The sequence below is a fragment of the Ovis aries genome, chromosome 8 (assembly GCF_016772045.2).
Source record: "Ovis aries strain OAR_USU_Benz2616 breed Rambouillet chromosome 8, ARS-UI_Ramb_v3.0, whole genome shotgun sequence".
NCBI lineage: Eukaryota > Metazoa > Chordata > Mammalia > Artiodactyla > Bovidae > Ovis > Ovis aries.
Window position 1 is genome coordinate 2,632,628 of NC_056061.1, and position 25,584 is coordinate 2,658,211.

The window sequence follows — 25,584 nt, forward strand, 5'->3', positions numbered from 1 at the left end:
ACCCACTCCAGTATTCTTGCCTGGAGAATTCCATGGACAGAGGAGCCTGGTGGGCTACACTCCATGGGATTGCAAAAGAGTCAGACATGGCTGAGTAACACTAATAGTGTGTTCAAGGAACAGCACAGAGCGGGAGTGAAGTAGTAGGTGGGGTAGCGTCAAAGGGGCGGGGTAAGGGAGGGCTTTTGTGAAGGGTCCTGTGGGCCCCTGGGAAGAGTTAGGTGTTCCGTTAGTAGTGGGAGGCATTTGGAGAGAGTGGAGCAGAGATAGGCACTGGCCTGAGTTATAAAAGGATCTGACTGACGGCAGGGCCAGCCCTGATCCGTGTGGGCGAAGGAGAGAGAAGGAGAGCCCAGTCAGATGCCGCGGCGGCAGTCTTAGCGAGAGGCCGTGTGGACTCGGGCTGGGGCGGGGCCCGTTGCACTGATGAGACCCTTCCAGGTTCTGGATAGAACTCGAAGTTGGAGCCAAGAGGTTTTGCAGAACTAGACAGAGAATGGAGAGAAAGAGGAGAGCTGAGGACTTCAAGGTTTTGGCTCATACACGAGTGAGGGTGACATGGTCATGGGGTGAGAAGACCAAGAGAGGAATGCATCGAAGGGGAAGTCGGAGGCCACTTTAGGATAGAAGGTCCAGGTGCCTGCCCTTTCCCAAAGAGTGATGCTGAGCGCCGAAGAATGGATGCTTTTGAACTGTGGTGTTGGAGAAGACTCTTGAGAGTCCCTTGGACTGCAAGGAGATCCAACCAGTCCATTCTGAAGGAGATCAGTCCTGGGTGTTCATTGGAAGGACTAATGCTGAAGCTGAAACTCCAGTACTTTGGCCACCTAATGTGAAGAGCTGACTCATTTGAGAAGACCCTGATGCTGAGAAAGATTGAAGGCAGGAGGAGAAGGGGACAACAGAGGATGAGATGGTTGGATGGCATCACCAACTCAATGGACATAGGTTTGGGTGGACTCCAGGAGTTGGTGATAGATGGGAGGCTTGGTGTGCTGCAGTTCATGGGGTCGAAAAGAGTCAGACATGACTGAGCAACTGAACTGAACCAATGCGAAGCAGGCTGTGGGTGTTGGCTGCCTGGAGTAAGGGGAGAGGAGTCAGCTGAGGTGGAAACTTGGGCGTTGTCAGCTTGTGGGGGGTTAATGCCTGAAGCCTTAAGACTAGGTGAAATAAGACTTGATGAGGGATGAGAGTAGATAAGAGAAAAGGCCCAAGGATTGATTCTCCAAGAGTTTCTGACCTTGAGGAGATGAGGAGAATCCAGCCAGAGAAGTTGAGGCAATCCAGGGAGCAAACCAGACGAGCTCAGGACCCTGAGAGCTGTGAGGAGCTGCTTCAGGGGCGAGGCCTAAGCTCTCAGGTGGGGCTGCTGATTTGCGTATGAAGACTGAGCCCTGGTCACGTGTCTTAGCAGTGTGGCGGGCTCTCTAGTGACCCTCCAGCGTAGGGATGTGGTCTGCTAAGGCAGGGGCTCGAGAGGGGAGGAGAAGAGCGGAAATGGAGGCAATGAGTGTGGACAGTGAATTGGAGGATAGTCAGTTGTGATGAGGGGGAGATGGGCAGGCAGCAGAGATACCAGCTTTGTCTTTGTGTGGCCGAGGGGGTAGGATCTGGTGGATAAATCGAGGAGCTGGTCTCAGGTCTGAGGAAGACTCACTCAGCCTCAGTAATAGACTGGAAAGCAGAGTACATGGGCACAGATGCAGGATGGTAAGTCGATGCGGTGAGGGAAACTCGGGAATGTTTGATTATTTTAAAAAGTGAGAAGAATTGAATTTTCACAGGTATTTTGGTAGATACTGTCTTCAAAGCATATTGTAAAGTAGGGTGGGACGTAGTTGCAGCCAGTTAGAATATCTGAACATTCTTATTGCGTGATTTTTACTGATGTAGCAGTTCAGAAAGAATAATATAAAAATATAACTGAATCAATAAAATGGAAAATTCCAGTGAAAAACTCCAGTCCTTTTCATTTTCCCTCTGACTCTCTGTTAGTCACTTGAATGCAGTACTAACTGGCAGACAGAATTAACTCCACGTATCATCATGTTTTAGTGAAGAGCAGGAAAACCTGGCGTGCTGCAGTTCGTGGGGTTGAAAGGAGTCGGACACGACCTAGTGACTGGACAACAGGAACAGCAGCAAGCATCGTGTTTGTCTTTCAGCACAGAGCACCCAGGCGGAAAAAAAGTTCTGGTTTGTGCTTCCCTGTAGTCTGCCCATTGAAGGATTTAAATCCGAGTTAAGACTTTACAAATAAGAAATAATAAATGTTTTAATGTTCATGAAAGAAGTAGTAAGAAGGTTTTCATAAAGCCTTTTCGTGCATATCTTTTAACTTTCATTTGTTTCTTATGCCATTAAAAAACAGATCAGGACAGCACAGTATTATCCAGCTAGGTGCTCTTGCAGGTCTAGTGACTAATAGACATCACCACGTGCCCAGCAACCCTGATGAGGCAGAGCTGTGCAGCGCGGTATTTTGGCCGTAGTTGCGCAGGATTCGGTCCTCCACACCTGTTTCTCAGTTGTCTCTATCTGGCTAACTCGCCCAAGCTTCCGAGCCTCGCTTTCAGAACAGGGACAGTAGCTGCCTCCCAGAGCTGTAAGAGTGAACTGAGGTAACATGTGGGAGTGACTCAGTGTGACGTCTGTGCGTGAAGGTCTGTGTGACGTTGTGACTCTGCAGTTTCCTTTGACAGGCTGAACGAGGAGAAAAGCCGGTGTGCCTTCAGTCCCTGTTCTGTGTGACACATGTACCCTCGTTAGTACAGGTAGACAAACACGCACTGGGACTTCCTGGTGGTCCAGTGGGTCAGACTCCATATTCCCAATGCAGGAGGCCCAGGACAGTTCCTGGTCAGGGAGCTAGACCCCACGTGCCACAGCCGTGACCTGGTGTAGCCGAAAGAAACCAGCCAACGAATGCTTTGTCTCATGGATTACCTGAGAGCTTCACCGAGTATCCTGGATCATGTCGGCTCACTTAGGGGAGGGGGACAGGAATGACAGTGGAGCAGCACCTTCTCCCCTTCCTTTTTAATTTTTGTGTTTCTCTGAGTTTATTCCTCCTGATTTGTTTGTTTGTTTAAACAGTTCCTGTCTCAGGAGAACAGTGGCCTGAATTGGATTGGTCTTGCAGCCACCTCTTAAAACAACTCTGCTGTTCATAAGTGAAACTATCCAACTCCTGTTTTGGGACATTTTTGTTGCCGTCGTTCAGTCGCTAAGTCGTGTCGGACTCTCTGTGACCCCATGGACTGCAGCACGCCAGGCCTCCCTGTCCATCACCAACTCCCGGGACTTGCTCAAACTCAGATCCATCGAGTCGGTGATGCCATCCAAGCATCCCATCCTCTGTTGCTCCCTTCTTCTCTTGTCATCTGTCTTTTCCAGCTTCAGGGACTTTTCCAATGAGTTGGCTCTTTGCCTCAGGTGGCCAAAGTGTTAGAGCTTCAGTGTCAATCCTTCCAGTGAGTATTCAGGGTTGATTTCCTGGAGAGTTCAAATGCCAGAGATGTCACAGATGTGTTTAAAGGCCTAAAGGATGTTCCGACTTCTTATCATTTTGATGAATGATACTGTACAGTCTAGACTGTGGATTTGCTCACACGGAAACTTTTACTTCCTGACAAATCTGAGTCACAGGGAACAAGGGCCTGCAATTTAAGCTGCAGAATGTTTTACTTTGAGCAGAGTGGGGCCATTTTACGTAGGTAGGGTGACCCTAGAGAAAAGGCATCTCTTTAACTTGAAGACCAACGTGGCTTCTTGAAATATGATTGTCCTTTTCATTAGCCACTTATTGGGAGGCTAACATTTCCTGTTGATGGAGAAAGTGAAAAAGTATTCAGTCTTTCACAGACTCCACTTTTGAAAGACCAACAAACTTCCCAGAAGTAGCTTTTAAGTCTAGCACTAATTATCCAGCGGTCAGGATGTAATCATTGGACAATAAATAAAATCCTATTATTAGTCTCAGGGTATGGAAAATTTAAATCACCTGGCGTAATGAATATCTTGCTGTTCTCTTCTGATATTTTAACATCTGTAAAAGAAAATTTGAGCTTCTGAAATAAACTGGGATGTTTAGTCTCTGAAGGATATAGAACTTTCCTTCAGTTCAGTTCAGTTCAGTCGCTCAGTCGTGTCTCACTCTTTGCGGCCATATGAATTGCAGCATGCCAGGCCTCCCTGTCCATCACCAACTCCCAGAGTTCACTCAGACTCACGTCCATCGAGTCAGTGATGCCATCCAGCCATCTCATCCTCTGTCGTCACCTCTCCTCCTGCCCCCAATCCCTCCCAGCATCAGAGTCTTTTCCAGTGAGTCAGCTCTTTGCATGAGGTGGCCAAAGTACTGGAGTCAGCTTAAGCATCATTCCTTCCAAAGAAATCCCAGGGCTGATCTCCTTCAGAATGGACCGGTTGGATCTCCTTGCAGTCCGAGGGACTCTCAAGAGTCTTCTCCAACACCATAGTTTAAAAGCATCAATTCTTCAGCACTCAGCTTTCTTCAGTCCAACTCTCACATCCATACATGACCACTGGAAAAACCATAGCCTTGACTAGACGGACCTTTGTTGGCAAAGTAATGTCTCTGCTTTTCAGTATGCTGTCTAGGTTGGTCATAACTTTTCTTCCAAGGAGTAAGCATCTTTTAATTTCATGGCTGCAGTCACCATCTGCAGTGATTTTGGAGCCCCCAAAAATAAAGTCTGACACTGTTTCCACTGTTTCCCCATCTATTTCCCATGAAGTCATGGGACCAGATGCCATGATCTTCGTTTTCTGAATGCTGAGCTTTAAGCCAACTTTTTCACTCTCCACTTTTACTTTCATCAAGAGGCTTTTAGTTCCTCTTCACTTTCTGCCATAAAGGTGGTATCATCTCCATATCTGAGGCTATTGATATTTCTCCCGGCAATCTTGATTCCAGCTTGTGCTTCTTCCAGCCCAGCGTTTCTCATGATGTACTCTGCATATAAGTTAGATAAGCAGGGTGACAATGTACAGCCTTGACATACTCCTTTTCCTATTTGGAACCAGTCTGTTGTTCCATGTCCAGTTCTAACTGTTGCTTCCTGACCTGCATATAGGTTTCTCAAGAGGCAGGTCAGGCGGTCTGGTATGCCCATTTCTTTCAGAATTTTCCACAGTTTCTTGTGATCCACACAGTCAAAGGCTTTGGCATAGTCAAGAAAGCAGAAATAGATGTTTTTCTGGAACTCTCTTGCTTTTTCCATGATCCAGCAGATATTGGCAATTTGATCTCTGGTTCCTCTGCCTTTTCTAAAACCAGCTTGAACATCTGGAAGTTCACAGTTCACGTATTGCTGAAGCCTGGCTTGGAGAATTTTGAGCATTACTTTACTAACGTGTGAGATGAGTGCAATTGTGCGGTAGTTTGAGCATTCTTTGGCATTGCCTTTCTTTGGGATTGGAATGAAAACTGACCTTTTCCAGTCCTGTGGCCACTGCTGAGTTTTCCAAATTTGCTGGCATATTGAGTACAGCACTTTCACAGCATCATCTTTCAGGCTTTGAAACAGCTCAACTGGAATTCCATCACCTCCACTAGCTTTTTTCATGGTGATGCTTTCTAAGGCCCACTTGACTTCACATTCCAGGATGTCTGACTCTAGGTGAGTGATCACACCATCGTGATTATCTGGGTCGTGAAGATCTTTTTTGTACAGTTCTTCCGTGTATTCTTGCCACCTCTTCTTAATATCTTCTGCTTCTGTTAGATCCATACCATTTCTGTCCTGTATTGAGCCCATCTTTGCATGAAATGGTCCCTTGGTATCTCTAATTTTCTTGAACTTTCTTTAGAACGAGCTAAATTGTGACCAGCTTATCTTAATGTAGGTTGTTTACATGTGTTATTTGAATGATGTCTAAATTAAAATCAGTTTTGTGATAGTAATTTAGGTAGAAGTTTATTTCTTAAATGTAGTTATAATTCTTTTCTGAAAATCTATAAGAACGTTAAATAACCAGTTCTCATAATTCAGATTATGTTTATTTGGAGAAATTTGCCTCATTGTATTGGTTTTCAAGTAACCTTATAAGATATCTTAAATATTTAAGATATTAAATATAGCCACATGATAACCTTATTCATAAAATATTTGCCTTTATATTTTTACTGTCTTGTTTGTTAGCTAGTTAATTTTAGCTATACCGGTTAAGCTAAAGTTAACCTTGGTGTTCTGAGGCTACATCTAAGAATCAAGGAGTAATAGACTTAGCTTTAGACACCAGTGGGTGCTTTGGGCTTTCTGAAGTTATATTTGGAAGTACTGTATAACCTTTGTAAAAGCCATCCCTCACTAGGACTATGGCTGTGATCGCTGGACCTAGCACTACTGAGACCAGGAGCAGTGTCATAGCTGGCCTGGCTGCTCCTTAGACTAAGAGCTGTCTTAGACTAAAAAACATTAGAACTCTATTTTCTTATCAGTATATAAGCCTAAAACAGTAGCTAGCACTTGGTAGGTACTCAGTAAGTATGCACTGAAAAAATGAATCAGTGAGTTCCAGAGTTACTTCTTCATTGAGATAGTCAACTTTTGGATCTTGAGATGTTTTATTTTACTTCTTTGTCAAGAGTTTGTATTTAATGGTGGCTATTTTCTCCCCATTGTTAATGAATGTTTATTGCTGATAAAACCAAGATATTCATGATAAATTTTAATACGAATGTTTAGTGAATTCATAATATAGTATTAGAGCAATTAAATAATTGCAATTAAATAATTCCCATGTTGTATAAGTAGCTGAACAAGATTAACAGGGAAATGTTTTCTAGGAAAGCTTTTAGAAGATAAGTTAGTGACAGAAGGGAAACCTGCTGAGTGTTTTTGAGAAATTTGCTCTACAGATAAGTTCTTATGGAACTGAAATGAAATGCTCAATGAAAGGTTGTGCTCGAAACACACGAAGCACACCGGCCACGGCCAGTGGCTCCCTGGTGCCCAGGTTTCTCAGTGTCTGGACACCAGGGAAGCTAATCGCCTTGAGGATACACTGATACACGCGAGAGAAGTTGCCAGTTTAAAGCTGGTGTGCCAAAGGTGCATGCAATATTCCTTTGATCAGCAGGGCTGGGGCCTGGCCAGATGAAAGAGTAGTCTTTTAAAAAAGCAAATTTGATACATCTATGCAGCTCCCTTACCCCCAGCTAGAATTTAAGATCCTGGAGGGCAAGGATATTTGCCAGTTTGGTTTACTGCTCTGTTCCAAGTGATTGTTTTACTGTTGGAAGGCTTTCATGAAGCCAGGCCATGTCTTTTTTCTTTTTGCTTGTTTCTGGCCTGTCATTATACCCTTAGCACTTAGCAGTCTGTGGTATATAGCAGGTGGTCAAATAAGTAATAAGTCACAGAATGAGTGACTGTGGGAGACAGTCTATAAGGCTGCTTCTCACCCTGTTTAATGCTTCTTCCTTTTTGGTATCTTACGCCCGCTCTTTCAGCTCAATTCTAAATTAACTTCTGCTAGTGCTCAGTTCCTGATGCCCTCGCTACTTGAAACAAGGCGTTGTCATATGATCACAGTTACAGAATGTTAAGAGGGCGATCTTTGAAGGCGATGGTGGCATGGCAGGCAGTGGCCCGTGTGTGGTGGCTTGGGTCTACGTGCTCTGCTTGGCGTGCGTGCTCGCTATTGGGATCATCACTGGAGTTGCAGAAAAAAGAGAATATGAATGTGAATGTATTTGTCACCCTAGTCTCCAGTGTATTTGCTCGATAAGGAGTCTCTTGGTGATATACTTTTTACTTTTCAACAAAGCCTAAATGAAAAGTTAGGAACGTACCTCTCAACGGCTACAGATTACTGTCTGTAGGTTTTTTCTGTTGGTTACTGAACTGCTTACTTATAAAAAGCTGCCATCAGGTGAGTACTGAAAATGAGGCAATTTTCAGTTGATGATAGTTCACTATAGAGCATTCCCTCTCTTCCTGAATAACTTAAAGAATTTCAAGAGTTTTAAATTTGCTTAGCCAACCCCGGTGCTTCTTATCATTTTTTTCCCTTTGTATTTTTGTGCATATGTAGTCAGCTTTAATGTGTTTCTGGTTTCTAGTACAGTAGCGCTTGTTTAAGTGCTCTTCCTGTGCAGGCATTCTTGACATGTAAGGGTGTTGATTGCATTGGTGTTCTGAATGATTTTCTGGGGCCAAATAGTAGTATTTCTAAAAGAAAAAAAATTTTTTTTCATGGAATGAATAAGTTAAACTTCATTCATGAGAGATAATTTATGTCATAAATAATGAGGATTCCAGAAATAATTAAATAGAGTTATTTTAAAAGAGGTTTTGCTCTAGTGCAAACTTTGCCCACGATGGGCTTCCCTAGTGGCTCAGTTGGTAGAGAATCTGCCTGCAGTGCCTGAGACCCAGGGTTCGATCCCCAGGTCAGGAAGATCCCCTGGAGAAGGAAATGGAAACCCACTCTAGTACTCTTCTGGGGAATTTCATGGACAGAGGAGTGGGATAGGCTGTAGTCCATGGACTCACAAAGAGTAAAGAGTCAGACACGACTGTGTAGCTGACTTTCACTTTTTTACTTTGCCCTTGATATAAAATAATATTTAATTTAATAGAAGGGGGAGTGAGTGTCTAGCACCCCTCCAGATACAAGTTATAGCATTGACACAGAGTAAGATAAGTTCAGATCAGAATCTGGGCCAGCCTGGGTTGGTTCAAAGGCAGTGGGTGTGTTTGAAAACGGTGTTCAAAGTAGCTCTTCTGGAGTCACACTGCTCCAGTTTGAACTGGTAACTTGCATAAGTGTTCTAGGTTGGAAATCATTTTCCCTCAGAACTTTAATGACATTGCTTTACCAATTTCCTGCTTTCAGTGCTGCTGAAGCCATTTTGATTCATAATCCTTTGGATGTGACTCAGGTTTTTTCCTCCTTTTTCCTCTCATCTCTCTGGAAATGTTCAGCATCTCTTTATTTCTAGTGTTCTGAAATTTGACTTTTTTTTTTTTGAATCTGTTTTTGGTTACTATGTTGAGAATTTAATGGGCATTTTGGTTAGACTCTGGAAAATCAGGGCTTTCAGTTCTGGTGAGTTTTCTTTGGATATTTCAAAGCTTTCTCCCCTCTTTATTTTGAAGGATGCAGGATATCTGCTTCTCCTGGTATTTTGATGCTGAAATCTTTGTCTCATTTTTTGTTTTTTCCTTTTATTTTTCTTTTTTGCCCCCACTTTCTCTTTTTCTCCCCTCCTTGGATTTCTGAAGAAAAAAAAATTGTCTCGACTTTATTTTTTTTACTTCCTAATAAGTATTTTGTTTCTGCTATTATGTTCTTAAAGAAAAATTATCTTGACACTTGTTAAGATGACAAATACAGCTTTATTTAAGACCATAAAAGTGTGTTAGGTTGCTTGTGCTGGCATAATAAAATACCATAGACTGGGTTGCTTAGACAAACATTTATTTTTTCACACTTAGGGGGCCAGAAGTCTAGGTCAGGTGCCAGCATGGTTGGAGTCTGGTGAGGACTCTCTCTGGGTTTCATATAGCTGCGTTTCTGCTGGACTCTCACAGGGCCTTTCCCTACATACGTACACTGAGGTGGAGAGATGGCTCTCTTGCCTTTTTTTATAAGGCCCTGATGACTCAGATGGTAAATAATCTGCCTACAGTGCAGAGACCTGGGTTCAGTCCTGGGGTTGGGAAGATCCCCTTGAGAAGGAAATGACAACCCACTCCATTATTCTTGCCTGGAGAATTCCAGGGACAGAGGAGCCTGGCAGCTGCAGTCCATGGGGTCGCAAATAGTTGGGACACGACTGAGCGACTAACACTCCCCACACCACCAGTCCTGTTGGATTTGGGCGATGCCATGTAACCAGGATTACCTCCTGAAGGCCCTGTCTCCTGACAGTCACAGGGGGATTACGGCTGCAACATATGAATATTCAGAAGACTACAATGCAGTCCACAGCAGACACATACATTCAGTCTATAATAGGGGGGTTACGGTAGGGAGAGAGACTGAGTTCCACTTGGAATACAGCAAAGACAGCTGGGGACTTGGAGCCAGTGAGCAGGGGTCAGGGGATGCAAAAATCTAAGTGGAAACTGCACAGGTAGGGAGCTAAACTGAACTAAAGGGGCTCTTGTTGAAGGCAAATTAAGGATTTATATATCAGAGGGATGAGGAACTTGATAAGATATCAAGGGTGAGGGAATTTCTCTAAACAGGCTTAGCAGCATTCTTGCTAAACTGGCCTCTGTAGGCTTAACAAGGACCGGACAGACTCAGAAGGCCCAGCTGAGGCCTCAGCAGGAAGAGGGCTCAGAGGGCCGGTGAAGTTTGGTCAAGAAGAGAAGTTTTGGTCTGCACACCCTTCATTGTTCCTGGTGTTTCTCTTTCCAGAGACCTTCTGTTGGCTTCCCAAGTGGCTAAGACGGTAAAGAATCTAGCTGTAATGTGGGAGACTGGGTTCAATCCCTGGGTCAGAAAGAGCCCCTGGAGGAAGGCATGGCAACCCCCTCCAGTATTCTTGCCTGGAGAGTTCCATGGACAGAGGAGCCTGGCGGGCTACAGTCCATGGGGTCGAAAAGAGTTGGACATGCCTGAGTGACTAACACTTTTCTGTCTCCTTCGGAGAGGAACCTCTAGGTTTCTCTTGGGGCAAAGATGGGAGAGAGGAGGGGTTTGCCCAGTGTATGGAGCGTGTGGCCGGCATTAGAAAGTCTCTTCAGAGGGTTTCTGTGTAGTCTCCCTTATGTTAGAGCTCTTTTCACCCTTGCTCCTAGAAGACTGTCGTTTTAAGTCTCTTGAGTGTCAGTGGTATAATTTGGGCTGTCTTTTGTCTTTCTTCCGCCCAGATCTGGGGTTTGGCTCTCGGGTGTGCTGAGTCAGCTGTCCTCCAGCCGCTCACTTCCCAGCTTCCAGAATGTTGTTGTCGTCGTCTCCTGGGTTCTCCCCGCCTTGTGGACTGATACCTTTTTACAGAACCTTTTTGCAGTAGATTTAGGAGTTTGATGGAACAACAGTAGGTGTATGCATTTGAGTCTCCTTTAAGTCTGTTGTCCTAACTGGGAAGCTGCAGCAAATGGTTCAGAATGGGAAAACAATTTGAATAGTTCCAGGAAATTTGCTGTTCTTTTTTGAACTGTGCGGGTTTTGCTTTATTGTGATTTTCCCCCAGATATTTAATGATTCCTAAATGATCCCTCTTAACTGTCCTGTAGTTTCCCTTTGTATGTAGAACTTAACAAGACCATTTTTCTTGAAATTTATTGGTGGCTTCAAAAAAAAGCCTGTGGGGAAATGTAAGGGAAGACGATAGTGTTGATAGCAACAGTTGGGTGCCACTAGAATGGGGATCTCAACCTTATGTCACTTAATCCTCATAGCAATTCTGTAAGGTAAGTGATATTATCACTTATGGGTAAGGATGAAGATAATGATCAGAGAGATTAACTAACTTACTTAAGAGCTAGTCAGACAGTGGTGGAGCTTCATTTCAAACCTAGACTTTAAGACCTTTCAGTTCCTCCTAGGCTACCAAACTGTGTGAACAATTCTTTGATTCTCTCAGTTTATGCTGTGTCGCCTGCTTCGTGCTGGGCCTTGGGGCCACAAGAGGACCATGCCCTGATGCAGCCAGTATATCATGATCAGACTTAACTTTCAGTAGAATTTCTGGTGATCTGTGAGTGTTGGCAAGAGTAGAAGTAGGCAACTAAGTTAATTACAGGAGTCCTGGTAAAAGGCATGTTGGTTTTAACCAGGATGGCAGAGGAGCTACAGAGAAGTGGGTGGATTTAAGATACCTATTGGAGGTAGAGCCTGTAGGATTAGGGGGTAATGAGGATTTGGAAGGAGCTGAAAGAACGGAGGATGACTCCAGGTTGAACTGAGTGATGCTGGTGCCTTTACTGACATAAGGAATGTAGTGGAACAGAGTAATAAGAACACAATACTAATAACAGTGTTGCATCTGTTAGATATCTCCGTAAGGAGGTGTCCAGCATGCAGGCAGATACCTGGGTATTCAGTGGTGTTACAGACTGGAGGAGTAAATTTGGGTATCACTTACACAGAACTGTTGTTGTTTAGCAGCTAAGTCATATCTGACTCTCTTGTGACCCCACGGACTGTAGCCTGCCAGGCTCCTCCATCCATGGGATTTCCCAGGCCAGAATACTGGAGTGGGTTGCCATTTTCTTCTCCAGGGGATTTTCCCGACAGGATCACAACTCATGTCTCCTGCATTGGCAGGCAGATTCTATACCACTAAGGCACCAGGGAAGCCCATCACTTACATATAGATTCTGTTTAAAGCCCTGGAACTGGATATGATTATTTAAAGAAGGTGTGTAGATATAGGTGTGGTCATCCAGATCTGAAGCCGTGTTGCTCATTCACTTCTGTGGAGAATCCTCAGTTTATTTCTTAACTGTGAATTGCACTTAAATATGATCGCATTTGGAGAAGGAAATGGCAGTCCACTCCAGTATTCTTGCCTGGAAAATCCCATGGACAGAGAAGCCTGGTGGGCTACAGTCCATGGGGTTGCAAGAGTCAGACGTGACTTAGCGACTAAAGCCCCACCACCATGATCACATTGACTGCTTTTCGGACAGCAGATCCCATCAGGTCACCATGGCCTGGAAGACAGTAACCAGCAAGCACTTTGCCGACTTGCCACCAGCTAGCAGCTTTTCGATTGAACCATGTCCCAGACATCCTTATCCTTCATGAGGGGCTAGGCCTGATGACGAATCCACGGGGGACATCGCAGATTTGAGAGTGCCACACGGAAGGAGAGTGTGGGCGCAAGCGTCTTTAGGTGTCTTTGAGTAAGGAGGTGCTAGCGTAGCTGAGAGTGGGCAGGAGGTAAGCGCTGTGACCGCTGCTCTCTGCTTTGTCCTGCTCGCAGCGTAGTGAGTTCTCTGCAGTCGCCGTCGGAGGAAGGCGGTGGCAGAGTAGGTGCTCCCCTGGGTGCAGCGGCCGCTGCTGGGTCCTTCTGTGCAGTTGGTAAAGGGTGGGGAGAGGATTACCCGTGTGGGGGTACTCGTGTCTTTCTGTGAATTGTGATTTACTTGTTAACTGAAAGAAAGATTGTTGTTTGAAAAAAAGCCAAAAAACTCCAAAGTGATTCACGTTACTTTGTTCCTTTGAAACAGGAGGTCGTGGTAGCTCCCTTCAGAAATGGAGGACGGAAGGCCCGTGTGGGCCCCGCACCCCGCAGAGGGGTTTCAGATGGGCAACATCGTGGATATTGGCGCCGACAGCTTAACTATCGAGCCCCTGGGCCAAAAAGGCAAGGTAAGAAGCTTCTCAGAACGGCCTCAAAATCTCACTTCTTAGGTGTCTCCCTTTTTAATGAAGTAGGTGTTTTTTTTTTTTTTTTTTTTAGCACAGATAAAGGGAACCAGTTTTCTGGGGAGTGAATCATAGTTTTCTACCTAGTCATTTGATTAAATTAGAGGTATAGACCCCCAGGGGGAAAATGATATCCCTTCCTAAAATCAGATAATAATTTAGTGAGCCTGTAAGTAACATGTTCTTAAGAAGAAATAGCTACGTAATAAAATAAAAACAGTACCATTTTTATTCCTGATGCCATATAACTGAAGTTATGAATATATATCTGTGATATATGCAACCTGTTACCAAGTAAAGATATGAAAAGTGAATGATATGAAATTTTGCTGTTTGCTTTAGCTTTTGAATAATTTTAAAAATCATTTTAAAGTGAAATATAGTTGATTTACAGTGTGTTAATGTCTGCTGTATAGCGAAATGATTAAGTGATACATATATATGCATTCTTTTTTATATTCTTTCCCATTATGGTTTATCATAGGATATTGAACCTTGTTTATCCATTCTGTAATTATTTTTTGAAAACTTTTTATTTAGTTAATTTACTGTGTGATTAGAATAAAAATATTTCTATTAAGGAAAGATACTGTACTTAAGTCTTAAACATAAAACCATCTATTATTGTTTTTTGTTGTAATGGCATTTTTAAACCCTAAAAGCATATTTCTGTTTTGTACACATGGTATCTGTCTCCTTTTAGGCTTAGACACAGACTAGACTGCATAACAAAATGAAAGTCTGGCGGAAAAGTGACCTGGAGTCTTCATTTTTCGTGGAGACTGTAGGGCCTGTTTTGTGGGAGAGCTTCACTCTTCTTGGTTTAATAAATATTCCTGTTAAGTAGGACTTCTAACTTAAATTTGTTGATATCATTTCTGTTTACTTTAGACTCTGCCATTGTTCATGAATAATTTATATTCTACTGATACATGGTTAACTAATGCCATATGACTGCCATCCTTCTGGGAACCTTAGAAAAACAAGGTAGATCTCTCATGAGGTCTGTTCACAGAGAAAACTATTCTGTTACTGTAAACAACCCAGGAACCTAAATGCATAATATATAATGTGCCATGTTAGAGGAGGCCAATTAAAGATCCCCTCAGGAAAGGAAAGACAGAGTGTTTCTAGTTTTTCCTTTTATTAACAACTGCCTATTTGTACTTAACAATGTGGTACATGTTCTAAAAAAGAAAGAATTTAAAAAATAAGCACAATTATTTGTATATATTTGAAGTTGTAGGGGAGGAAAAATTTTCCTCTACCCTTTTGGATCTCCTGGCCTGAAAATTAAATTGACATAAGACAGATTCACAGTAGGAACACATACAACTTCTATCACATTTTTACATGAACGTAGCAGCCTTCACAAGAGAATGAAGAATTAAAGAAGTAACCAGCCCAGGAGGCTTTTATGTCTTTTAGACAAAGAAACAACTCTTCTTTGAGAAGAATTGATAAGGCAGGGGCTTTTGGGCTAAGGGTGGTGAATTGTGGAGAAGTGGCAGGGAGGGCCGGGGTTAGTCTGACAAGACAGGGTTTTTCTGCACAGGTTTCTCTTGGCCTCCATTCCCTCCCCTGGTGATAAGCATGTCTCTCCCCCTGGTAGAGGGAAGGACCTTTCAAGTGGGAGTTTTATCTCTTGCTTTCAGGAATAAAAAGGGTCAGAGTGCACTTGTTATAGCTGCTGTTTCTCAAGTGCTTTTAACTCAAGATTATCAGTATTCCAAAGTAGTATATTTGGGGGGAAGTGACAGAAATGTAGTGAGCCTTTCTTTGTCCTTCAGAGTCTCTCTTTTTTTTTTTTTTTTAACATATTTTGTTAGCACAGTAAATCAAAACCACAAAATGAAATGAAAAGTACATTTCCTAGTTATATTCTGTTATATTAATATATATTCTGTTGTATCCACAAGTATTCAGTTCAAGGATGGAAGAAACTTGCTTTATGGGTCTATGCTTTTTGTATTTTAAATATTTTATGTGCTTTCTGCTGTGCCTTGTTAGTATCAATCAAGTGCACACATAGACTCAATTCAAACACAAAATTTAAATTGTGGAGTCAAAAAAACCATATGGATTATAGATTATTTGTAACTAAAATTGAAGTTTCTTTTCACCAGATTTTTTTGAAAGTGAACAAATTCTCAGTGATTTCTTTTAATTCCCCCTCTCCCTACTTCCTGGTCAGAGCCTTAATAAATTATAAAGTGTCATGACAACCATGTGGTTAAAAATATCTGTAAGAGAAGCAGCCTCTTGTGTGGATGATTCATGGAGTAATGATCATCAGCATTTGAAAGTTAAGAAAGTACAGAAAGCAGTGGACAAGTTAAACAGATCTATTTGCTGATACAGTGGAAGCGTGGGAGAGGTGGTTAGCTCTCATGGGGAGCATGTTTTAGATGATAGCAGTGCCTTTTAAAGTTTTTCAGTTGTGGGACATAGTAAGAAGTAGGTTTTAAATCGCATTAGGTGGGTGTATTATTCATGTGTATGTGTACTGATAACAAATAGATATTTCATGTCAACAGCACACATGTGTATGTATTCAGATGAAACGTCTGTTTCATGTGCGATGCATTCTGATATTTTCTGATATCTTTTATTCTGTTAAAAATGCTGTCTTGAACCTCTCGGTTGACTTCATGTTCCATATTTGCAGCTGGCTGGCCTTCAGACTAAAGCCCTGGGCACACGGCATTTAGGGCTACCTTTCCTTTTCCCAGTCTGCATTGCTAGTCTTGTATTTGTCGGCCAGCAGTCTCCCCCTCACACTGTACCCTGGGTCTTGTGTGTCTTTCTCTTCCTCTTGCAGACCTTCGCCCTCAGTCCTCAGGGGTCCGGGTGGTGCTGTGTGTCTCTGCTCACAGTACTCCTTTTGCCTGGAATGCCGCTCTCCAGAGCCCTGCGCTCAGCAAACACTAATCCATCTCTCAGGACTGACTGAAGTCCCCTCCTTTCTAGAATTTTCCCACAGATGCTCTGTCTCTTCCTCCTCCTCCCATGCAGTCAAGTTTACTGTTGATGACTGCTTTGAGGAGTGGTGTACATCCTTAACCTCCAAAACACTTCATTGGAGATTGGTTTACATTTCCCCCCGCCTACTCCACTGTAATCTTCTCAAGACGGGGGCGGTTTCCTTTGCCCAAGTTTCCGTGGAGCTGGATGCACTGTGTTTGCTGGGTGGTATGTGTTTACTGCAATCTCTTGAGAGGAGGAAAAGCCTCCTCCCTCTAAGAGAAAACAACTGCCTTAATGAAACAAATTTCCTCTTTCTCACTGAGTAGTCGTAAAGGGGGAAGAAGGTGGAGGCTGGTGGTCATTTGGGGGATGAAACAAGATGGAGAGAAACTAGCTTTAAGGGCTCACTACAGGCTGGATCATCAAAAAAGCAAGAGAGTTCCAGAAAAACATCTCCTTCTGCTTTATTGACTATGCCAAAGCCTTTGACTGTGTGGATCACAGTAAACTGGAAAATTCTGAAAGAGATGGGAATACCAGACCACCTAACCTGCCTCTTGAGAAACCTGTATGCAGGTCAGGAAGCAACAAGTTAGAAGTGGACATGGAACAACAGACTAGTTCCAAACAGGAAAAGGAGTACAGTCAAGGCTGTGTATTGTCACCCTGCTTATCTAACTTATATGCAGAGTACATCATGAGAAATGCTGGGCTGGAAGAAGTACAAGCTGGAATTAAGATTGCCGGAAGAAATATCAATAACCTCAGACAAGCAGATGACACCACCCTTATGGCAGAAAGTGAAGAGGAACTAAAAAGCCTCTTGATGAAAGTGAAAGAGGAGAGTGAAAAAATTGGCTTAAAGCTCAACATTCAGAAAACTAAGACCCCATCACTCCATGGGAAATAGCTGGGGAAACAGTGGAAACAGTGTCAAACTTTATTTTGGGGGGCTCCAAAATCACTGCAGATGGTGATTGCAGCCATGAAATGAAAAATGCTTACTCCTTGGAAAGGAAGTTATGACCAACCTGCTAAGTCACTTCAGTCATGTCCGACTCTGTGCAACCCCATAGGTGGCTGCTCACCAGGCTCCTCCATCCCTGGGATTCTCCGGGGAAGAACAGTGGAGTGGGTTGCCATTTCCTTCTCCAACCTAGATAGCATATTAAAAAGCAGAGATATTACTTTGCCAACAAAGGTCCGTCTAGTCAAGGCTATGGTTTTTCTAGTGGTTATTGTATGGATATGAGAGTTGAACTGTGAAGAAAGCCGAGTGCCGAAGAATTGATGTTGGAGAAGACTCTTGAGAGTCCCTTGGACTGCAAGGAGGTCCAACCAGTCCATTCTAAAGGAGATCAGTCCTGGGTGTTCATTGGAAGGAATGACGCTAAAGCTGAAACTCCAATACTTTGGCCACCTCATGGGAACAGTTGACTCATTGGAAAAGACTCTGATGCTGGGAGGGATTGGGCGCAGGAGGAGAAGGGGACGACAGAGGATGAGATGGCTGGATGGCATTACTGACTCGATAGAAGGGAGTTTGAATGAACTCTGGGAGTTGGTGATGGACAGGGAGGCCTGGTGTGCTGCGATTCATGGGGTTGCAGAGTCGGACATGACCGAGCGACTGAACTGAACTGAACTGAACAGGCCTTTCAGCTCTGAGCTTCCCCTTCCCACTGCAGGAACGCTTTTTCCTATAGCCCTTTTTCTGACCTCTTAGAGGCTCCAAACATAACAGAGCCAACACCTGTAGTCTGGGGAGGCCTTAGCCTCGTGGCTGAGGCTGTGAAGGTGGCGCGTAGCCCTGTGACGTCAGGAGCTATTTCTGAATGTATTTTTCCTGTAGAATCATTGTTACAAATTGTGGATTGTTTCATAGCACCATTAATATGCTAAATGTACATTATAGATTAGTTCTCTACTTGTGATTTATCCTTTAAACCTTCCCTCACATATAATGTTAAGAACATGTGTAGTGGGTTCCGAATAATTAACTTCTAGGGTCTTCAGGGCATAACAGTTTTCTAATTTGGATATGACTTTGAGTGGTGGTAGTACAAACAGCCTGATTTTAAGTTTACTCTGTAAACTGTAGCAGTAGCCTTGTCTTATACGCTTGTATATATATTCATATATAGAATTTATACAGATTATTCTAAAATCATTGAGCAGCTTTTCCTTAGAGATTTATTTGATATGGACGGTTTAGAACTTCAGCCATAAGAGCAATTGTAGTTGTTTGAGAAATAGAAATGTATAAGCAACTATTAGAATGGCATGGAGAAAATTTAATTCTCTTTAGATGTAATTTGAGATCATTCTTTCTTTCTTACAAGATACTATCTTAATTCTAGAGTTTCTGCCATAGCATTTAAGTGATACAGTAAACCCAGACTTATTCATAGGTAACTGTAATTTTATGTACCTAATAGTTTTCAGTACTGTGTATTTTTGATACATTCCTGTATAGGACTTTGTCTCTAATGTATTTTACTCAGACAGTAGCATTAATTAAATTATAGTCTGTTAGTGTATTTGATTGATTGGCTGTTACTTTTTCCTTTTTTAAAACAAAATTGCAGTATACATACACGTTAAAATTTTTATTTTTTGAGAAGTTATTAAAAAACATGTCTGTGTAGTGTACTATGCAGTGTGCTAGTATTGACATATTTCTTGTTTTGTGCCACTCTGGGTGTTAGAGCACAGGATTCTTTTTATTGATTTCTGTTACTGATTCCATGTTCATAGTAATAATGGATAATATATTGGACTGAAGTTATCCTTCTTTTGTGTTAATGACTTGTTGGATCTGGTATTGCATCTTAATGAAGAGCATATTATCGCCATTATTTCAGTGTGTGCAGACAGTTAAGCTGCTTTGTCTTTACCATTGATAAGCTTCTGGTCTAATAAGCTCTTGTTTTGGATTTTAGACATTTTTGGCTCTCATAAATCAAGTGTTCCCTGCAGAAGAGGACAGTAAGAAAGATGTGGAAGACAACTGTAAGTATCCGTTTAAAAAGTAGTTCTCATCATAGAAAAGGGAACCATTCCTTCCAAAAATATGTGAGTGATTATATTACAGGGTGCACTATCCTGGTTGAGAAGAAAGGTTTGATGTGAAGGTTTCTGTGAACGGAGAAGCCCCACAGTCATAGATGCGTTGGTCTCTCACACATGGACTTTGGTGAAGGAAGTCTCTTGAATGCCTTTTAGTATTATCTCAGTTGTGTAAATACAGGGAATGGGAATAATTTATTTACTCTGAAGCTTGAACTGAAGATCTCATGGGGATTTTTTTTTTTTGGAAGAGTTATTTTGAACCTTATCTGGAATCAGTTTTTTTTTTGTGTATGTGGTTCAATAATTTGGAAGTTGAGTCAAAAGCAGCCGTTTAATGCCTCTGTTTGAAAGAAAAAAGCATTAAAAAATACTGTGCAATAAGTACTAATTGAAAAATGGATTTCAGAACAGTATATTAAAGTGCAGCATTAGTTTGACTTATAACTGCTGTGCAATGTTTGGTGGAAAAGCACTATATCCAGAGCAGTAGGCCATGTATATTCTTACCTTGTCCAAACGAAGCGGTAATCGTGTTTCATTTTTTATGTGGCAAGATTTAAGAGCCATGTCCAGTTGTCATGGATTTCTTTAAAAGTATGTGACTTTAAAAACCATTTAAAGAAGAGAGGTAAAGAAAGGAGTGTGTTTTGTCCTTGCTGGTTTTTCTGGAGTTCACATTTGAGCAAGCCTGCAGGATTCCCATCTATGATGCGGAATACAAGAGTAGCGGTGGGCATCCAGTGCCCAGATTCTGACTATGCAGTTAGGAAGCTGGGTGCCTGTGGGCAGTTTCTCTCTCCTTTGGGCTTCTCTGTTGAATGGGACTAATAATGATTCTGTTTCATCCTTAGAGATGATACATATAAAATGCTTGGCACAGTGCCTGACCTCTAACAGCCTCTCAGTAAATGGTATCTGTTGTTATTAGATGTAAGAGACTGAAGAAAAAAAATGTGGAGCTCCCCTCCATTCCAGAATTGCTAGAGTTTGTCTGATGGGATAACATTTTTCTAATTAGCAGTCAGAACCACAGCAACAGAAAGGAATGAGATTGTTCTGTATGTAAAATGAGAGAGAAAATTCTTCTCTGTTTTAACTTGCTACGGTATTCAGAATTGGTAGCAGTCCTTTTCGTGTATCAAGACAGTGTTTTCTGGCATTCTGTGGGAAGCACCATGAAGAAAGAAGAAAGTAGTCCTCGTGGGGGTGGGGTAGTGAGGATCAGTTCAGTTCAGTTCAGTTGCTCAGTCGTGTCCAGCTCTTTGCGACCCCATGAATCGCAGCACGCCAGGCCTCCCTGTCCATCACCATCTCCCGGAGTTCATGTCCATTGAGTCCGAGATGCCATCCACCCATCTCATCCTTGGTTGTCCCCTTCTCCTCCTGCCCCCAATCTCTCCCAGCATCAGAGTCTTTTCCAATGAGTCAATGGGGAGGTGTTGTTTGAGGGATCATCTTTGAGCTGACCGTAAAGGACAGGTAGGTTTTTGACATAGAGATGCAGAGGCATGATATTTGAGTTTGATGAGTGGTTTAGTCTGCCTGCAAGTTAGACCATATTAAAGAGAGTTATGGAAAATTACGTGAAAAGGTCAGTTGAGTGCCGGTTTACTAAGGGCCTTGAATACTGGACTTGAATATGGACTTTGGTAGTTGATGGAGACCCACTGATGATTTTTGAGGACGAAAGAGATTTAGTCAGGGGTCTAGTGTAATTATAAGCTTCCCTAGTGCCTTAGTCAGTAAAGATTCAGCCTGCAGTGCAGGAGATGCAGGAGACCCTGCTTTGAGCCCTGGGTTGCCAAGATCCCCTGGAGAAGGAAGTGACAACCCACTCCAGTACTCTGGCCTGGAAAATTCCATGGACAGAGGAGCCTGGGAGACTACAGTCCATGCAGTCGCAGAGTCGGACTCGACTTAGCGACTAGGCCGCCACTAGTGTAATTAGATGAGGGCCATGAGCAGTCAGGGTTAGAGGGAAGAGAGACTGGGGCAGTAGACAGGCGGGAGGCTCCTGTGATTACAGAAGTGGCGATGAGACCTGCACTGGGCTCGGGACTGTGGAGTTGGAAAGAAAGGAGAGCCATTTCAGAGGCCCAGACTGTGTTAATTGTGAGCGCCTTCCATGAGGCGAGTGCTGTGCTGCACCTTATTACATGTGTAAGGACTTTTCCAGTGGTCATGTATGGATGTGAGAGTTGGACTGTGAAGAAGGCTGAGCGCTGAAGAATTGATGCGTTTGACCTGTGGTGTTGGAGAGGACTCTTGAGAGTCCCTTGGACTGCAAGGAGATCCAACCAGTCCATCCTAAAGGAGATCAGCCCTGGGATTTCTTTGGAAGGAATGATGCTAAAGTTGAAACTGCAGTACTTTGGCCACCTCATGCGAAGAGCTGACTCATTGGAAAAGACTCTGATGCTAGGAGGGATTGGGGGCAGGAGGAAAAGGGGACGAGAGAGGATGAGATGGCTGGATGGCATCACTAACTCGATGGACGTGAGTCTGAGTGAACTCCGGGAGATGGTGATGGACAGGGAGGCCTGGCGTGCTGAGATTCATGGGGTCGCAAAGAGTCGGGCACGACTGAGTGACTGAACTGAACTGAAGGACTTGGAAGTGAGTTCAGAGCAAGGAAGGGGAGAGGAGGGTCCTCGTATCCACTCGGCTTGCAGAACAGATGAGTGGGGAGTGGTGGTGCAGATGATGGAAGCGGAGTGAGTGGGGTAAGAGTGGGCTTGCCTGCCTGAGCGTGTGGTAGAAACGTGAAAATGGAGCTCAGCCAGCTGTGGGCTGGGGCAGTAAATCAGGCTGGGAGAATCGAGTGTTTCAGAGTGTTGGTGGAACAGACGTCAGAAAACCAGGATTTCGACCCCGATGCTGCTGTTCTAGTTTAAGACACACATAATTTCTCCAGGATTCTTATTTTGTCATATCAGTTGTAAGGCACTGACTGAGTGACCTGTTGCCTTCACATTCTGAAATTTCATCTTTTTTATTTTCTGTAAAATTCTAAGCATCATATTGGATTAGTGTCATCCACTAATCTTTGTTGTGTCAGAAATGTGTAAACTCAGCACTGTCTGTGACTTCCCTGGTGGTCCGTGGCTGAGGGTCACTTCCCAGTGCAGGAAGCCGGGGCTCTACCCCTGGTCAGGGAACGAGATCCAGCAGGCCACACCCAAGACCTGGTGCCGCCCTGTAAACAAACAGTAAATATTGTTAAGAATCAGCACTGTCTGAAGTAGTGCTGTCTTTCCACTTGAGTGGTGCCTGCTTTTTTAGCCAAACTTCATTATTGCGTGTGTGTGCTTAGTCGCTCAGTCACGCCCGACTCTGCAACTCTGTGGACTGTAGCCTGCCAGGCTCCTCTGTCCATGGGAGTTCTCCAGGCAAGAAAACTGGACTGGCTTGCCGCAGGTTCCTTATTGACTGAGACACCAGGAACACCCAAGATCACTGGAGTGGGTAGCCTATCCCTTCTCCAGGGGTTCTTCCCGACCCAGGGATCGAACCAGGGTCTCCTGCATTGCAGGCGGATTCTTTGCTAGCTGAGCAACCAGCGAAGCCCTCCTCACTGTGTATTCACATGATACTCACTGGAGACACTCCTCTAGCTGAAAGTTTGTTCAAAAATATCATTATAACATGTATGTAAGCTAGATATATTTTAAATCGGCTTCTGGAGTTTACAGGTACCAGGGAAAAGATGGAATTAAACCTAACCTAACAGGTGAATTTTAGCTTGAGTCTGAGTGATTCAGATTAAGATGGCATTGTTTTATTTTGCCTTTTTCCTTCAGATATCTAATGATTTACAAAATTTCCATCTCAGGTTCATTAATGTATTTAAATGAAGCCACACTACTCCATAACATCAAAGTTCGATACAGTAAAGACAGAATTTATGTAAGTATTTTACCTGTGGTTTAAGTTTTGTGGGGGTTATTATTTTACATGCTGCTGTTTGATTTTATTGAGCTTGAAATTTTCTTACCAGGAGATCACACTTGACCTGAGCCTGTTGAATGGAGCCTGAGCTCCATGAGGATGACAATTTTTTCATAATCTACTGCTCTTAATTCCAGAGCTTAGACCAGGCATGGTACACGGTACTTAAGAAATATTTGTGGAATGAAATAATGAATTCAGGGCATCATCTAATATTTTTCAGCCTTAAATCTATCCAATTTGGTTATTTAAAAAAGCATTATTTTGAACTTTGATTTTTAAATTTTTGGCATATATCTATAGATGTGTTTAATTAATGCACTTTCCACATTGTTCTGCAAACATTTAAGTCAGACTTAAGGCATACACAATGAGATTAAAAACTTGGATGACAGAAAATGTAAATTAGAATAGAAGGCAGTATGTGAGGAAATTTCAGGAACATGGAAATGCTGACTATGAGCCTGAATAGTTGCAATATTTGATTCCACAGAGAGAACTTTCCTTAAAAGCCCAGATATTTAAAAATGAAAGACAGTGCTTCTAGTGTATTAAATAGAGTTTGCACCGAAGCATTCAGATGAATGCTTAAATGGTATGTTTTAATGATCATGATTCACTGGGCATGTATGAGGTTTTATTCTAGTTATAGGTTCCTTTGTTGGCTGGAGATAAATTACCCTGCTGTAGTTCTCCTGTTATAAAGATGGGACTCTTCATTATTTTTGAAAGAAGAAAACACATGGCTTCTTTGACACTTCCTAGATCAAATGACGTTCTTAATTTTTTATATCACTATCAGTTTGCCTAATTGTACTTACTTAATTCTGACTAAATTACCTTTAGTCTCTGCCATCTGTCCAAGCAGTGACAGCTGGGAAATAGAACTAATCTAGTTAGTCTTTTCCAAAAGAATTTATCTTCACTTATACATAGTATTAAGTCTTTCCTTTTCTCTTTTTTTTTTCCCCCAAATTCAACTAAATAGTATATTTAGGTTAATATAGATATGGCTATTCTTACTTACAAATATATTTGGAAGCAAAATTCATTAATCAGCAGACTAATGTTGAGTATCTAATGTGTGCTAAATGTTTTAGGTACTAAAATAATAGTTTTTAAAGTTTGTTTGTTAAAGCAGTTTAACTTGTAATAGGTCCGTAAAAGTTGATATAGCTGTAACCATCTTTCAGGAGGAACTGGCCACTAGTTTTTCTTTACATGTCTACATTACTTGGTGGTAGTGAATCAGTTTTACTTACCTGAGCAAATTTTAATTGTTTTAATATCTTTTTCTTGAAGTTTACACATTTTAAACTACCTTTACAGAATCATCTTACTCAACAAAACACTGAGATAGTTGGTTTTTATTTGGGATGATTATACATAAACTTCTCACCCTAGAATTTTCACTGGTCCATTAATGTTTCCTATGCAGCGGTGATGTTCTACTTGCTGACCGTGGCCACTGATAACTGAAGGTTTACATGCAGAATTCATTGTACTTCCGTAAGAAGATTAGCACTACATTTGATCAACAAGTCTCTGCTGAATCACATACCTGATAGAAATAATTACTTATTTGTGAAATTTTAAGTTTTTGTTCCTCATGTGTGAGTCTGCATCACTCTGGAGAATTTTAAGATTATTTCTATTTGTTCTGGCCTTCTTTTCCTAAGACGTGTATGCAGTTGGGTGTACAACCTCTGTTAGACAGTGGCTGTTTAGCATCATCAGCCCTTGTTTGGAAAACCAGTGTTTTCAAAGTAAATGAAAGCCGTTAACTGGTAGGTTTTTGCCTAGGCAGTTATGCCTTTTAGTCATAAAACCATTAAATACCAGCAACACACAAACAGAATGGTCATTACTGTAACATATGTAAGAGAGTGAAGCAGTTCAGAAGAGTTTGAGGTGGATATTTTTATACTTCTCATTGACCAGAATTGCCACCATTCTCCCATAGACATTTAACATTTTCCTTGGTTACTAAAGTCTTTTGTTTTCCATGGAAAGATTATTAACTGGAATTTACTTTTCACCCCACCCCAGGAAACAGGTTTGAGAGCATTCACTGAATTTTAGATTAGCAGGCTGAGAGTTTGGGGTTTCCACATCATTTCCCTTCCACAGCTAGAAGCAGAAGAGAAAAAAATATGGTCTTCTATGCCCTAGTTTGGTCTGCAAACCACGACCAATTGCTAAACCACAACTCTCTTTCTACCGACAAAGAAT

The 25,584-nt window shown here is 42.5% G+C and overlaps 1 protein-coding gene across 2 annotated transcripts in view; it reads left to right on the forward strand.

Annotated features, from left to right (window-relative positions):
- The window catches only part of MYO6 (myosin VI), a 160,281-nt gene that overhangs the window by 44,577 nt on the left and 90,120 nt on the right, over positions 1 to 25,584 (forward strand). For both annotated transcript variants that reach the window (XM_027972293.3, XM_060419368.1), the window contains exons 2-4: positions 13,167 to 13,308; positions 19,275 to 19,344; positions 23,237 to 23,310. In XM_027972293.3, coding sequence (XP_027828094.1) covers positions 13,192 to 13,308; positions 19,275 to 19,344; positions 23,237 to 23,310 — 261 coding nt within the window. In that variant the 5' untranslated portion in view covers positions 13,167 to 13,191. The remainder of the gene's footprint in view (positions 1 to 13,166; positions 13,309 to 19,274; positions 19,345 to 23,236; positions 23,311 to 25,584) is intronic.